The 15,944-nt window shown below is 39.5% G+C and overlaps 1 protein-coding gene across 1 annotated transcript in view; it reads right to left on the reverse strand.

The window, feature by feature from the left end:
• LOC116318367 (mucin-2-like) overlaps positions 1-15,514 on the reverse strand; it is a 28,945-nt gene extending 13,431 nt beyond the window's left edge. The window contains 30 exon segments of the mRNA XM_039614178.1: positions 481-1,207; positions 1,210-2,806; positions 2,808-2,897; positions 3,297-3,462; positions 4,122-4,731; positions 4,830-4,958; positions 6,387-6,543; positions 6,626-6,865; positions 7,136-7,315; positions 7,424-7,534; positions 8,013-8,151; positions 8,274-8,425; positions 8,607-8,719; positions 8,805-8,857; positions 8,969-9,224; positions 9,332-9,458; positions 9,542-9,636; positions 9,951-10,115; positions 11,713-11,850; positions 11,955-12,024; positions 12,105-12,218; positions 12,339-12,489; positions 12,575-12,689; positions 12,785-12,910; positions 13,127-13,343; positions 13,440-13,573; positions 13,660-13,750; positions 14,096-14,210; positions 15,026-15,281; positions 15,424-15,514. Coding sequence (XP_039470112.1) covers positions 481-1,207; positions 1,210-2,806; positions 2,808-2,897; positions 3,297-3,462; positions 4,122-4,731; positions 4,830-4,958; positions 6,387-6,543; positions 6,626-6,865; positions 7,136-7,315; positions 7,424-7,534; positions 8,013-8,151; positions 8,274-8,425; positions 8,607-8,719; positions 8,805-8,857; positions 8,969-9,224; positions 9,332-9,458; positions 9,542-9,636; positions 9,951-10,115; positions 11,713-11,850; positions 11,955-12,024; positions 12,105-12,218; positions 12,339-12,489; positions 12,575-12,689; positions 12,785-12,910; positions 13,127-13,343; positions 13,440-13,573; positions 13,660-13,750; positions 14,096-14,210; positions 15,026-15,281; positions 15,424-15,499 — 6,710 coding nt within the window. The 5' untranslated portion in view covers positions 15,500-15,514.
• Between the last annotated feature and the right edge of the window lie 430 nt (positions 15,515-15,944).

Here is a 15,944-nt window from a genome sequence, read left to right on the forward strand (position 1 = left end):
GATGTAGTGGTAGTTGTAGTTGGGGATGTGGTGGTAGTTGTAGTTGGAGATGTTGTGGTAGTTGTGGTTGGAGATGTGGTGGTAGTTGGCCCTGTAGTAGTAGTTGGAGATGTGGTGGTAGAAGTAGTTGGAGTCGTAGAGGTAGTTGTAGTTGGGGATGTGGTGGTAGTTGGCTCTATAGTAGTAGTTGGCTCTGTAGGAGTAGTTGGAGATGTCGTGGTAGTTGTGGTTGGATATATGGTGGTAGTTGGAGTCGTAGTGGTAGTTGTAGTTGGGGATGTGGTGGTAGTTGGCTCTGTAGTAGTAGTTGGAGATGTGGTGGTAGTTGTGGTTGGATATATGGTGGTAGTTGGAGTCGTAGTGGTAGTTGTAGTTGGGGATGTGGTGGTAGTTGGCTCTGTAGAAGTTGTTGGAGATGTGGTGGTAGTTGTGGTAGGATATGTGGTGGTAGTTGGAGTCATAGTGGTAGTTGTAGTTGGAGATGTGGTGGTAGTTGGAGTCGTGGTAGTAGTTGGCTCAGTAGTAGTAGTTGGAGTTGTGGTGGTAGTTGGAGTCGTAGTGGTAGTTGTAGTTGGAGATGTGGTGGTAGTTGGAGTCGTGGTAGTAGTTGGGGATGTGGTGGCAGTTGTGGTTGGATATGTGGTGGTAGTTGGCTCTGTAGTAGTAGTTGGAGATATGGTGGTAGAAGTAGTTGGAGTCGTAATGGTAGTTGTAGTTGTAGTTGGGGATGTGGTGGTAGTTGGCTCCGTAGTTGTAGTTGGAGATGTGATGGTAGTTGTGGTTGGATATGTGGTGGTAGTTGGAGATGTGGTGGTAGTTGGCTCTGGAGTAGTAGATGGAGATGTGGTGGTAGTTGTAGTTGTAGATGGGGTGGTAGAAGTAGTTGGAGTCGTAGTGGTAGTTGTAGTTGGGGATGTGGTGGTAGTTGGCCCTGTCGTAGTAGTTGGAGATGTGGTGGTAGTTGTAGTAGTTGGAGATGTGGTGGTAGTTGGCTCTGTAGTAGTAGTTGGAGATGTGGTGGTAGTTGTGGTTGGAGATGTGGTGGTAGTTGGCTCTGTAGTAGTATTTGGAGATGTGGTGGTAGATGGAGTTGGAGTCGTAGTGGTAGTTGGAGATGTAGTGGTAGTTGTAGTAGGAGACGTGGTTGTGGTTGAACATATCACATCACAACATTTTAATTTGATCTTGTAGTCAAAACACTTTTTGGTGGTCTGATCTGGTCCTCTACTTTACATATTAAACCAATGTCCTTTTGACAAGTAACAACTTGGCCAGTTTCAGCCACAAAGTCATTAAATGTTTTGTCAGGATAATTTACTGCTCTACAGTCAATACCTTCAATATTGTTACATATTTGAAGACCAGTATCTGTGATGTTTTTGTATGTTTCCCAGTCACTTTTATCTGTAGGATCATGCACATCATACCAGTCTGACCACTCACATTTGAATTCTGGAATGCAAGTAGATGGCGACATTGTGGTTGTACTTGTGGTAGTTGGAGTGGTGGTGGTGGTGGTAGTTGGAGTTGTGGTGGTACTTGTAGTTGGGGTCACGGTAGTAGTTGTAGTTGGAGATGTGGTGCTAGTGGTAGTTGGGGTCGTTGCAGTAGTTGGAGATGTGGTGGTAGTTGGAGTCGTGGTAGTAGTTGGCTCAGTAGTAGTAGTTGGATATGTGGTGGTAGTTGGAGTCGCAGTGGTAGTAGTTGAGGATGTGGTGGCAGTTGTGGTTGGATATGTGGTGGTAGTTGGAGATGTGGTGGTAGTTGGCTCTGTAGTAGTAGTTGTAAATGTAGTGGTAGAAGTAGTTGGAGTCGTAGTGGTAGTTGTAGTTGTAGTTGGGGATGTGGTGGTAGTGGTAGTTGGGGTCGTTGCAGTAGTTGGAGATGTGGTGGTAGTTGGAGTCGTGGTAGTAGTTGGCTCAGTAGTAGTAGTTGGATATGTGGTGGTAGTTGGAGTCGCAGTGGTAGTTGTAGTTGGAGATGTGGTGGTAGTTGGAGTCGTGGTAGTAGTTGAGGATGTGGTGGCAGTTGTGGTTGGATATGTGGTGGTAGTTGGAGATGTGGTGGTAGTTGGCTCTGTAGTAGTAGTTGTAAATGTAGTGGTAGAAGTAGTTGGAGTCGTAGTGGTAGTTGTAGTTGTAGTTGGGGATGTGGTGGTAGTTGTAGTTGGGGATGTGATGGTAGTTGGCTCTGTAGTAGTAGTTGGAGATGTGGTGGTAGTTGTGGTTGGATATGTGGTGGTAGTTGGCTCAGTAGTAGTAGTTGGATATGTGGTGGTAGTTGGAGTCGTAGTGGTAGTTGTAGTTGTAGTTGGAGATGTGGTGGTAGTTGGAGTCGTGGTAGTAGTTGGCTCAGTAGTAGTAGTTTGATATGTGGTGGTAGTTGGAGATGTGGTGGTAGTTGGCTCTGTAGTAGTAGTTGTAAATGTAGTGGTAGAAGTAGTTGGAGTCGTAGTGGTAGTTGTAGTTGGGGATTTGGTGGTAGTTGGCCCTGTAATAGTAGTTGGAGATGTGGTGGTAGTTGTGGTTGGAGATGTGGTCGTAGTTGGCTCTGTAGTAGTAGTTGGAGATGTGGTGGTAGTTGTGGTTGGATATGTGGTGGTAGTTGGAGTCATAGTGGTAGTTGGGGATGTGGTGGTCGTTGTAAATGTAGTGGTAGAAGTGGTTGGAGTCGTAGTGGTAGTTGTGGTTGGGGATGTGGTGGTAGTTGGCCCTGTAGTAGTAGTTGTGGTTGGAGATGTGGTGGTAGTTGGCTCTGTAGTAGTAGTTGGAGATGTGGTGGTAGTTGGATATGTGGTGGTAGTTGGGGATGTGGTGGTAGTTGGGGATGTGGTTGTAGTTGGCTCTGTAGTAGTAGTTGGAGATGTGGTCGTAGTTGTGGTTGGATATGTGGTGGTAGTTGGAGATGTGGTGGTAGTTGGCTCTGGAGTAGTAGTTGGAGATGTGGTGGTAGTTGCAGTTGTAGATGGGGTGGTAGAAGTAGTTGGAGTCGTAGTGGTAGTTGTAGTTGGATATGTGGTGGTAGTTGGCCCTGTAGTAGTAGTTGGAGATGTGGTGGTAGTTGTGGTTGGATATGTGGTGGTAGTTGGAGTCGTAGTGGTAGTTGGGGATGTGGTGGTAGTTGGAGATGTGGTGGTAGTTGTAGTTGTAAATGTAGTGGTAGAAGTCGTTGGAGTCATAGTGGTAGTTGTAGTTGGGGATGTGGTGGTAGTTGGCCCTGTAATAGTAGTTGGAGATGTGGTGGTAGTTGTGGTTGGAGATGTGGTGGTAGTTGGCTCTGTAGTAGTAGTTGGAGACATGGTGGTAGTTGTGGTTGGATATGTGGTGGTAGTTGGAGTCGTAGTGGTAGTTGGGGATGTGGTGGTAGTTGGAGATGTGGTGGTAGTTGTAGTTGTAAATGTAGTGGTAGAAGTCATTGGAGTCATAGTGGTAGTTGTAGTTGGGGATGTGGTGATAGTTGGCCCTGTAATAGTAGTTGGAGATGTGGTGGTAGTTGTGGTTGGAGATGTGGTGGTAGTTGGCTCTGTAGTAGTAGTTGGAGATGTGGTGGTAGTTGTGGTTGGATATGTGGTGGTAGTTGGAGTCGTAGTGGTAGTTTGGGATGTGGTGGTAGTTGGCTCTGTAGTAGTAGTTGGAGATGTGGTGGTAGTTGTAGTTGGAGATGTGGTGGTAGTTAGAGATGTGGTGGTAGTTGTCTCTGGAGTAGTAGTTGGAGATGTGGTGGTAGTTGTAGTTGTAGATGGGGTGGTAGAAGTAGTTGGAGTCGTAGTGGTAGTTGTAGTTGGGGATGTGGTGGTAGTTGGCCCTGTAGTAGTAGTTGGAGATGTGGTGGTAGTTGTGGTTGGAGATGTGGTGGTAGTTGGCTCTGTAGTAGTAGTTGGAGATGTGGTGGTGGAAGTAGTTGGAGTCGTAGTAGTAGCTGTAGTTGGGGATGTGGTGGTAGAAGTAGTTGGAGTCGTAGTGGTAGTTGTAGTTGGGGATGTGGTGGTAGAAGTAGTTGGAGTCGTAGTGGTAGTTGTAGTTGGGGATGTGGTGGTAGTTGGCCCTGTAGTAGTAGTTGGAGATGTGGTGATAGTTGTGGTTGGAGATGTGGTGGTAGTTGGCTCTGTAGTAGTAGTTGGAGATGTGGTGGTAGATGTAGTTGGAGTAGTAGTGGTAGTTGGAGATGTAGTGGTAGTTGTAGTAGGAGACGTGGTTGTGGTTGAACATATCACATCACAACATTTTAATTTGATCTTGTAGTCAAAACACTTTTTTGGTGGTCTGATCTGGTCCTCTACTTTACATATTAAACCAATGTCCTTTTGACAAGTAACAACTTGGCCAGTTTCAGCCACAAAGTCATTAAATGTTTTGTCAGGATAATTTACTGCTCTACAGTCAATACCTTCAATATTGTTACATATTTGAAGACCAGTATCTGTGATGTTTTTGTATGTTTCCCAGTCACTTTTGTCCGTAGGATCATGCACATCATACCAGTCTGACCACTCACATTTGAATTCTGGAATGCAAGAAGTCAATGACATTGTGGTTGTACTTATCGTAGTTGTGGTGGTAGTTGTAGGAGTTGTAGTTGTTGTAGTAGGAGGTGTAGTTGTGGAAGTTGGCTGTGTCATTGTAGTTGTGGTAGTGGGAGGAGTGGTTGTATTTGGCTCTGGACATACATCCACACATGTTTGGTTTTCCTCATCAAATATGGGCTTATCTTCTGGGCATACAGGGTAACAGCCTGTAAAAAAATCACATAATAAAGCCTTATTCAACATTTCTGAATGGGACATTTATCTGATGTAATGTCATACAAACTAACATGACTTAACCCCCTACCTTCCAGGGTTGGTATCGGATTGAAACATACGCCTTCTGGATTCAAGCAGGTCTTGTAGCATGGACGGTGGCAAGGGTAATAGTGCCATATGCATTCCGTTGGGCTGTTGTAGTAATCACAATAGACAGCTAGGAAGAGAGGATAGAAATGATGTTATTTATTTAGATAATTAAAATGTTAATTGAAATATATGAAATTTCTATGTGCAATGTGAATGTAAACTCCACTTTATACCATCTCACATTACAATTTATAAGTTGATTCTTTCAGACTTTTCATGATGGAGCACATTAAGTGATAAAAAAAAAAAAGGTGGGATTGAGATTAATTATAACTGACCCTCAGTACATTATAGATTGAGTTTATATTGAACTAATGGTGTTCCATATGCAAATCTAACACATTGATTAAAATATTGTCTGCAATATATTGGATCTGAGTTTACATCTACAGTGTCTTTACTTATTCTGAATGCAAATATGTGGGATGCATTTTACTTTTTCCACATATTTTGTTACAATTATCATTAATCAGAAAATGATAATACCTACAACCAATATTCTACTATGAAAATGTGTTTTTAGAAAGAAATGTTGCTTTTAACAATGAAAAACTAAAATATCATGATTAGAAAAAAACTATAGTGAGGTGAATCCTGTTGTTTTCATAATCCTTTTTTAAACAAGCTCTTCCTTTATTGTTTGCCAAGTGCTTGTTCATTGTGAATGTATCAAGACTGACTCATTTAGACAGGACCAAATGGAAAATGAAAGGCCATTTTGGACATGAGAGTGGCCTCCTCACACTTTTCTCCTACAAAAATAATTGCTAATAATGGGTAATTCTTATGTTGCATGAGACAGACGAGAAAATCTGCTTTATAGTTAAAAAGTACAACAAATGAAAGCATGGGTTATATACAGTATGCTCTGTAAGACTATAAGCCATGCTATGATAAAATCTTTAACTTTATTTTTACATACAAAAAACTTTTTGTTATCTAAGAATGATCCCTCTATAACTGTATATCCTTTTCCATAGAGTACAACTCTGGAACAATCATTTTGCTACATCCATTGTCTTTTGCAATTAAACACATAATCAGCTTTTTTAATGATCCCAAAAACCATATATTACATGCATTTATTTATAAAGATCAACACAGTATAATTCCAAATTAGTGATTCGGCTGCAACTCTGCAGTCTCATTGATATATGTCACTAAATACCATACACTAATTAATTAATGGTCTGAATATGTTTTTAAAATGAGAGATTTCAGTTTCAGATTTTTCATAAACTTACAAAAACATGTGTCCAGTTTGGATGTTATTGGTTATTGAGCATAGCTTGACACAGAAAAAGTTAAGCTTACTAATTAATAACAATATACAAAGTATAAAAAATGAAGGGGGTTTATTTCCTGAGCAAACTGATGCATAAAACAGACATTTCTGTCGTTGTTAACACTATGCTCACAAGAATTTAAGGCCTCAAAGAGAAAGTCATGTTTCAGAAAAAGTTTGAAAATCAAATTAAAAAAAAATGTTACTTACGACAGATCTCTGGAGTTCTCCATGCAATGCAAACATCATGCTCATTGCAAGCCTGAGCATAAACTGCAACTGCTGTGCATAAACATTCACAGTCTCCCCCAGTGTCGCAGGCACATGAGTCTTTCACACAGTTTTCATAAAATGGAATGGGGCTAACCTGTCCAGTGCAAATTTGATGATAATTTTTTAGCAAAGTGTTTCATAATTACATGAAATGGAATCCTACAAATTGGCATTACCTTTCTGTGGCATTCTTTAAATGTTTCTCCAATTATGATGCTACACATCATTTTTGCCCACTTATGTCGACTGGGGGTTACTGCACAAGGATCAATGTTCTCCTCCGCATCTGGACAGGAGCTAGAAACTTTCCAGCTGTTTGCAAATTCGAGTAGATTGCTCACCACCAGCTGACCCTGGGTGGTGTAGTCATTCTGTCCATCACCATCAAAATTTCCACACAGGCCACACACCTCTCCCTGTATAGTCATACAAAAAGAGTCAATCAAACAATGTGTGATGTTGATAAATATAATATAGTGATTTACAGTTACCATACATTTCATTAATACATTAGGCTCTTTTAAGAAGTTTTTTTTTTATTTTAAAAGTGATTCTTTGTATTTTTTCAATATTTGGTATTGCAAACAAGAAGTTTGCGGTGAGACAAAAGGGGTATACTGCATTGAATATATCAAATATTAAACACTTTAGTGTAAGGATTTAATGTAACAGTCACTGTGACTCACAAAGTGTGTTGGTTCCAGCAGAATCCGAACAGCTGTTTTGCGATCCCACATCACTGCCACACCAATGACAGATTCTACAACCACATACAAGCCAACCTTCCTTATTCTGTACTTGATCAGAGGCCCATGTCCCAGATCATCCTCTTCAAATCTTCCCCTTGATAGTTTGATTTCTATTCTCTGTAATGAAGGAAATTAAATTCATCTTGGTTCAGTTAAAATGCTAAAAATATATTTATTTAGATTTACTATTGTTGGCATGAGAAAAGTGTTTGTATCTGGTCTTACCCCCAGTTGAATTCTGACTTTTTTAGAGCAGGTAGTGCCCGTAGAGCCACAAGGTACATTTTCAATGATAACTCCAAAGCTGTCATGCACTGTTTTATTGCCACAGTTGTTCTGTAAAAAACAAAAAAACAAAAACAAAACAACAACAACAAATTGTTAAATTTTGTGTTTTTTGTAGTTAAGGTAGATGATAACCAGATCAATATTATGCACTTATGCATTATATATTGACTAACAGCCTTTGAATCTTTATGTAATGAATTTTGGAGTCACAGTGTAGGTAATTCTTAATCGCGTCTGAAATCTTTACAAAAGACTTTCCTGATTCCTCATCCTGATATTATTTAAAATATATGGCATATTCTTGCAATTTCACCAAAGACTTCTAAGCAAGTAATTGTATTTGGTGAACAAAAGATACAGTGTGAATGGCATGTATCTTTATTTTACTATGGAATTTAGAGTTACATGACAGACTTTACTCTTAATTGTTCAATGTTCATTTTTATGAGAAACATTGGACATGGGCATGAGGAGGTGAATTCAGGTGACAGTTGTTCTTCAGATGATTTTGGCATACATTATTTACCTTTACAGCAATATAGCCACACTGTCCTTGAAATGCATATTTTTTCTGATCAAATGTAGTGTAGTGACCACTTCCATAAATAATGCAAGTTCCTGGACATTTTTTCTCTGTGCATGTCCATTTTCCACTTTGGCAGGTACTAAATGTATCAAGAAAAGTAAATACAATACAATTTTAATACTGTGAAAAAAACATGCCATATATGTCAAACACTGTTTATTAATCTACAGTAATTCATTAGAAAATACAACAAGATCCTACCAGGTGTTGCACTGGTTTGGTATTCGTGTTCCAGAGGCATAGAGATGGCCTTCATGTTTGCATGGACAGTCACTTTCTTTCACACAGAAACCTTTACCATCATCAAGGAGGCCACTGGGACACCGACAACCAGATTCACATTCGGTGGCATCCTGGGAGGATACAAAGACCACATTGATAAAAAATAAAATAAAAAATATCAGACACAGTTAAAAATTGTCATACAAAACTGTCTACTACTGAGTGTATGCGTATAAGATTAAATAATATATAATAGATTCAGTTTTTTGAGACTGAGAGATCAGCTAAAGCACAGCATCAAAAACAACTCACACAATCATCATTTTCCAGATTTAAACAAGTTCGAACACACTGCACTCCAACAACTCCTGTGCTTGCAGTGGAGCAGTTGAAGTATTCTTTAGGAGAAGGGCAAGCTGTAGAAACTGTAGGGGGAAAAGAAAAATTGCTTTAATATGCTGTATATTGTCTTAACAAAATGCTTGCATTGAAGAAGAAGAAAAAACTGACTTGACATGCGGGTTCTCCCAGAATGGCAATGAAGAACTCCGTTAGTGCATACGCTAAAAAAGACACCAAAATATGAAAATGCAACACAAAAATCCTAAATGTGTTACAGTCCTGCTTAATCCTTAGTTTAGGGTTTTTTCATTTGAAGTCCTGAAATGACTCACCAGTGCTCGTTGTTGATGCTGATGGACTTGCCTGACTTAACGTAGACTTCATTATGGTAACAGGGACACTTTGCCACTGGGACACAGATGCCATTGTCATCTAGGTAGTGATCCTCAGCACAGGAACAGCCATCCACAGGTAAGAAATCAGAGGTGCAGCTCTGCTGCTTTAAGCTCAAAGATCTGCAAGTCAGCTGGCATCTTTGATTTTTGTAAGAGAAGGTCTGAGATTCTGGGCAGTTCTTGGTGTATTTGTCTGTTTTACAGAAAATATGACAGTGATTACTTCATAGTTTTGGACTGACTAATAAAAGAGAACATGCTTATCAAACTTCATTACTGAGCTGTTTCAGATACCCTTACCGCACACATTCTCTCTCCAGTCTGTCAAGAACACTCCCTTTGATGCACAAGCTCTGGCATAGGAGGAGAAAACAGCACACAGGCAGTCCTCACTCTTCTCACAGTTACAGCTAGCATAAATACATCGCTGTAGAAAACATTGAACACATTTTTATTGTATTACAGTCCCACCGTATTTAGTTAAAGACACACAGAGAGGTTTTGTTGTACCTTGTAGTAAATCTCAGGATCCACCACAGAATGGCACTCTGCAAAGGTACTATTTGGCTGTCGTAGCAAGGCGCACCAGTGATTGGCATACTTTTCTACAAGTAGATGAGTACAAATTTAATTTCTTGTTTATACTTCTTGCTTGTTGAAATATGTTGCATTTAGAACCTGGAAAATCTGTTTCAAGCAGATGATAGCAATTAAAGAAATAAACTTCCATCCATCCATTCTCTTCCACTTATCCTAGGTGGGGGGGGGGCATCTTATGGTAAGAAGCAGGGTGCACCCTGGACACAGGGTACACCCTGGACACGTTGCCAGTCTGTCACAAGGCTAACACATAGAGACAAACAACCATTCGCTCTCACATTGACACCTATGGGCAATTTAGAATGACTAATTATCCTACCATTTTCCACGCTGAAAGAACAAGGGTCATCGAGTCTTTCTTCTCTGTCTTGGCATACATGGCTAGCCTTCCAGGAGTTACTAAACGCTGCTGCACTTCCCTCCACAATTCCCTGACGAGTGTTCATGTCATCAGACAGGACCATGTTGTAGTTCCCACATAAACCTAAAAATACAGATTTTTAATGAAGAAATGATCATGAAATGCAAATTAAACTAGAAACATTTGCATTTCCTGCGAAAATGCTGTGTGGATGCCTTAACGCTGAAGCTGTCTGCTGAAAAGCTGAAAAAGATGAAAAGTTGCAAAAAGTTCTATGGTGGTGAAAAAAAAATGTCACCCTGAGCAGGATTCGAACCTGGCCCTGCCAGACTCAAGGCAGTTACTCATCTTATTGACCCAAACTCATTCTCGCAAAGAAGAGGTGGACAGACTGACAATTCCGCTGAAATTAGCACAAGCTGCTGAGAATTGTGCTGATAAGGGGTGAAAAGGCTAAAAATTTTGCAGAAAAGAGGTGAATCAGCAGAATTTCTGCAGAAAAGAGGCAAAGAAGCAGAACGTTGCGCTGAAAAGAGGTGAATGAGCAGAATTTCTGCTGAAAAGAGGCAGAACAACCTGGTTCTGCTCAAATTCACCAATCAGAGGTACTGCCTCTGTGTGCTTCATCAGGCTGTGTACTTCAGGCTGTACCTCTGTCAGTGCGCCCCAGGGCAGCTGTGGCTACAATGTAGCTTGCCGTCACCAGTGTAGTTAAGTTTGAAAAACAAGCAAGTTTTAGCAGAATTGTGGAAGTTTTCCATTCATTTCAATGGGACACAAAAAGTGTAATATTTTAAAAAGTATAATAGTAATAAACACCAAAAGATATAGCTGGAATTAGCAGAAATAGCAGAACAGTTTAGAGTTTGAACGGAGAAAATCGGCTGAAAACTGAGGGAGTAGTTAAGTGCCGAAAAACGGGTGAGCAACTTGAAGAATAAAGTTTAAAGAGAAACAGGAACTCAATAGTGTGGATGCCTGAGGCATCCACACAATAAATGTATGAAACCAAATAGTTTTTAATGGCTTGCTTGTTGGGTGGTATTCAGAGTGGAACAATCCTGAGATCATCCTAGGTCACATAACACAAAATTTCTTTGTTATGTTCTGTGGCTACCTCAGTGACTACTTTCAAGGTTCAAGATTCTTTATTCGTCACATGCATACTTATACAAGTATAACACACCGTGAAATATAACCGCAGACTATAAAACTAGAGGATTTTGGAATGTAAACCAGAGCAAAAATAAGTAAAAAAACTACAAAGGTGCATAGTCGGAGCGGAGCGGTCAGGAAGGCATCTGGATGTGGCCGCGCTGAACCTTCCAGATAAGCTTTTCATTTTGGCATACCAGTTAGCTGCCCACACCATCTTAGCTGGTTCCTTTTCATCTGAAGAAGCTAACACTCTACTACGAGTGCCCTCATTATTTCTAAATTTCTCGCCGTAACTCTAAGAGTGAGGTCATTTATTTCAACCTTTTAGCCAAAACTAGTTTTAAAGCACATCGCTGATCATACAGCATAAAAAAAAAGCATTTAAAGTGTTTAATTTTTAAAGAAAAACATATCAATCATTGTTTTGAAATACACAGATACATCAAAATTACTATAATCATCTTCAACAGACAACATTCTTCAAGTCTTGCAGTAAATGGTTATTTAATAAATGCATATTAGTCCTCATGATATAATGCTTTAAGGCTAATGTAAAACTTACCACGTGTCTTTTCTCTGTAGCTCTGCTCCAGGCTGACATAGACTTGCATGAGGGGCACATGTTGGATCTGAATTTGCAAACCAAAACTGGTCTGGAGGATGATGTGAAAGGACGAAGCATGGAATACACTGATATCCCCTGTGAATAAAGAGAAAGACAAAAATCAGTTTGGCTAACTTCTTACGTCTCAGCATAAATGAAAGTAACACCTTAAATCGAAAATTCCTTATTTTCTGACCAACCTGAGAAGTACGGCAAACTGATACTCTGCATATTCTGCTTTACTGTGCCATCAGCAGTGAATGTTAACACCTGAATAAAAACAGAATTGCTCATTAGAATGTTGCAGCTGTCAGTATCTATTTAAAGCATGAGCCCAGTATTGAACTCACATTGTTTCTGTCATTGTTCAGCAGGATTTTGAGGGTCTTCAGACAGGTGTCATACTCTTGGTGTGCACATGGTACCAGTTGGACCAGGATGGTAAACTTAGGGCTTGCATCATCCTGGAATATACATAATGTGAGAAAAAGTACACAAATTAGCCTAATCCATTATTTTTACCTTGCATGTGCCCAACACAGTATTGTCTAAAATTTGACTGTACAAAGCTAAGGCTCATTTACCTTTCTTTTCACCTTGGCCAGGGTGTAGTAGCAGTCTCCGTGGAAGGTGAAGTCTTTCCCATCAAAGGTGGTTACATGTGAACCTTCTTCAACCGCACATGTAGAAGGTGTTGAAAGACTTTCACAAGCCCATCTACCCTCAAAACATGTGCTGAAAAACAAACAAATTCATTAAGATTAAAAAATGTATGAACACATTGTAAAAAATTACATTCTGGTAGCATTATGAACATTACCATTCCTCTCGCTCCTGTCTGTAAACTTCACCAGATTCATAGATTTTTTCATGCTTGCACTGGCATTCAGACTGAGCAATACACCCCCTCATGGAAATGTCATCGAACACGGTTCCTGAAACGGAAGGTTGGCATTTGATGATAAAGTCCCATGAAAAGAGAAGCTTTAACAGGTGTGTAGAAAGAAACTTATTTGTTATGAGCACTAACCAGGAGGACAGAAGCAGCCGTCCATTTTGTGGTCCTCACAGAATGAGCTTGTGTTTTGATGTGTGCAGGTATCCACACAAGGGGATCCACTCTCTTCATAAACCATGTTGAATGGGCACTGTTTGGCTGTGAAGGAAGTGGGGATTTACGCAAAGTGTTTAAACATCAACTTGTTGAAGTTTTTCACTTGCGTGTTAGAACACCAGATTTTTTGTGCACTTATTTTACTTCAGACGTTTCCCAAATTTTGATATATATTTCAGTGTTTTGATACTCTCTCTACCCCTTAATATATAAAAGACAAAAATAAAAGCCAGACAGAAAGAGAAAACAAAATTTTACCACAGAACTCAGAAGTCCTCCAGTTGGGAGGCTCCCCTCCTGCATGGGAACACTGTCGAGAGAACTCAGAGAGTGTGCTGCAGACACAAAAGTCATTCGAATGGTTGGTACAGCCACACATGTCCTGCACACAGGCCTGAATGTAAGGCTCAGGGTCAATCAGTTTGGTGCAGGAGCTCCAGGTTTCTGCATGCAGCATCTCTTCACAGGTGTTTTGCTAAAAGAGAGTAAACACATGCACAATTAGTTAATGCAAATAAAAACCATCAGATCTCTTTCGTTAAACCTGGCTGAAGTAGGTAACAAAACTCACAAACTCTTTGCATGACTCTGGCACATTCATAGCTTCCTGTGACACATCTTCCTCTTCATATGGGTCCTCACAATCATCATTTGGACGATGGACTTTATGTATGTTGCCAAACTCAATGGGGCTGATTTTGCGACCTTTTGCATACAGTTACATTAGTAGGGACACACAATAGCCAGCATATTATAGATTTAAAAAATAATAAATGATAAACAGCTTTTACCATCAAGGATGAACTCATTGTAGACTGGAACACCGTTAAAATCTCCACAAAGTCCACAAGTGCGGTTAGTGTAATCATTATCAATTTCCACCTTAAACACGGAGTAAAGAAAGAAAAAGTTTTAGAAACCAGACATGACATGTTTAAGATATAAAAATATATAACATGACAAAATAAAATGAAATGAATGCATCAAAATTGCCACATGCAAGGACTTTACATGTATACAGGTACAATAGTAACCACTGTAACTATTGTTGTAGTGAATCAGGTAGTCGGCAATTCTACTCAAAGGCAATGTTTTTATTTAAATGTCACACACACAAAAATATAAAAGTATGGCTCAGTATTTCTGGAGGTTGGGCTGTTAGTCATTAATAAAAGAAATGTGTTAAAAAAAAATGTCCTATTGGATCTGTCTGTTTTAAGGATTTACCATGACTGCATCATCAAGGTTCCACATGACAATGATGCCAACTTTGGACTGGAGCTTGATGTAGACTGCATTTCTTTCCATTTGTACTCCGGCCTGGTAGTGTGGAAGTTTGACACTGAGAAGAAAAATAATATCTTTTTAACAATTATAATTCATTTATATCTATAATTAACATTATATAAGAAGCATCTCTGTACTGAATAAAGTCTTTTGCATTATAAATCACTCTGTGTACTTCAAATGTTCACTTATATTGCCATACTTAAGAGTACTGTCTGAAAGTCTGGGTTAATGTATAAAAGTGAAGCCAGATTCAACGACCACACTAACATTTTATTTTTGGAGTCAACAAATCTTTATATTCATGGACCTCATAAAATATAAATCTGCACAGAAAATATAAATAAAGCCAGATATGTTATCAGGAAAATGACAGACGATGTTTTTGGAGTGAGAAGGGGATTATAACTTGAGGGGAAAGTTAAATTTGAAGACTCAAACGAACAACAGTGCATTTCCATTTGTGGAGTAAAATTGTGGGAACAGTTTTACAGTGGACCTACAGCAATGTTCAAGCATTATTCGGTTCAAACAAATTTTTCGAAACCTGCTTTGGAAGAATGTGAAATTAATGAAATTGATGACTGATAATATATATAATTATGCTATTTTAGTGTTGTTTTTTTTTTAGTGTATACAAGTGCTGAGGGGAAGTGTGGGTAATGATGAACATGGTGAATCAATCAATGAATCAGTGAATCAGAGATTAATAAGCATGTGGATATTTCTTCCTACTCTATTTCAGACTTGATGACTGAGTGGTTAATTCATGTCATTAGGAATATGTGTATATATTGGTTTTATATATCTGAGATAAAAGATTATCATTGTCATCATAATTATATCAGAGTTGCTTTTTTTCTAACTTACGGCAGGTCGTTTACAGTGACCACATCCTTGCTGAGGTGAAATGCAAAATCGCTGATGGTGACCACCACATAACTGACTGTTGGGTTTCCATCGTTTTCCTTCCTCTTCATGTGCACAGAGAACTCCGGGAAGGTGTCATGGCAGTCAGAGACCAGGTTGTATTCACACATGCCAGGAAACTGGTACACATCACCATCGAACGTCTTGAAGTGTTCCCTGCCCCATGTGCTACAGATGCTGCTCACATGGTTGCGGACTGGAAAAACATTCACATAAATAAAAGCTGAATACTGGTAGAAGTATTATAAATGTTGTGTTCATATATGCATTATTGAAGCAGAAAAATTCTATTTAAATCATCGAGGTTTAAAAGCAGACCATAATTATTTGAGCCTTACCCCATCTGGCTTGGATCTCAGTGACATGGGCTATAGTCAAAGCAAGGACACACAACCCCACCAAACTCCCCCTCATTTTTGCCACTGTGGACTTGCTGTTTCCAGAGCAGATAATGTAGAAAGTTGTTCTTGACAGCCCTTTATATTGAGAGCTGACCTTTTTTTTCACACCTTATTTCTGAGTAAGACATGAAGATTTATTGCCATTCGTGGAAAACATGTGCTGGATGGCTGTCCAACGCCCTTCACAATTCCCATATAACTAATTATTACATCCTTCCTCTTGATTGAACAAGTATGTTTGCACTTCAGTTAAATATCTTCATTTCAAGACGACAGAGGCAGCAATGAAACAGCTTTACTGACAGCATGCTCCTCTGTTCTAAATCTATTGTTTCATAAGAACCCAGTAATTATAATTTATTAGAAATCGAAATGAATGGTTAAAAATGAGACACTGGGATGTAAGATTTCTTACAAATCTGCCAAGAAAGTAAAGATCTCATGAGTGACTATGACCA

This window comes from Oreochromis aureus, linkage group 7, assembly GCF_013358895.1.
Source record: "Oreochromis aureus strain Israel breed Guangdong linkage group 7, ZZ_aureus, whole genome shotgun sequence".
Lineage (NCBI taxonomy): Eukaryota > Metazoa > Chordata > Actinopteri > Cichliformes > Cichlidae > Oreochromis > Oreochromis aureus.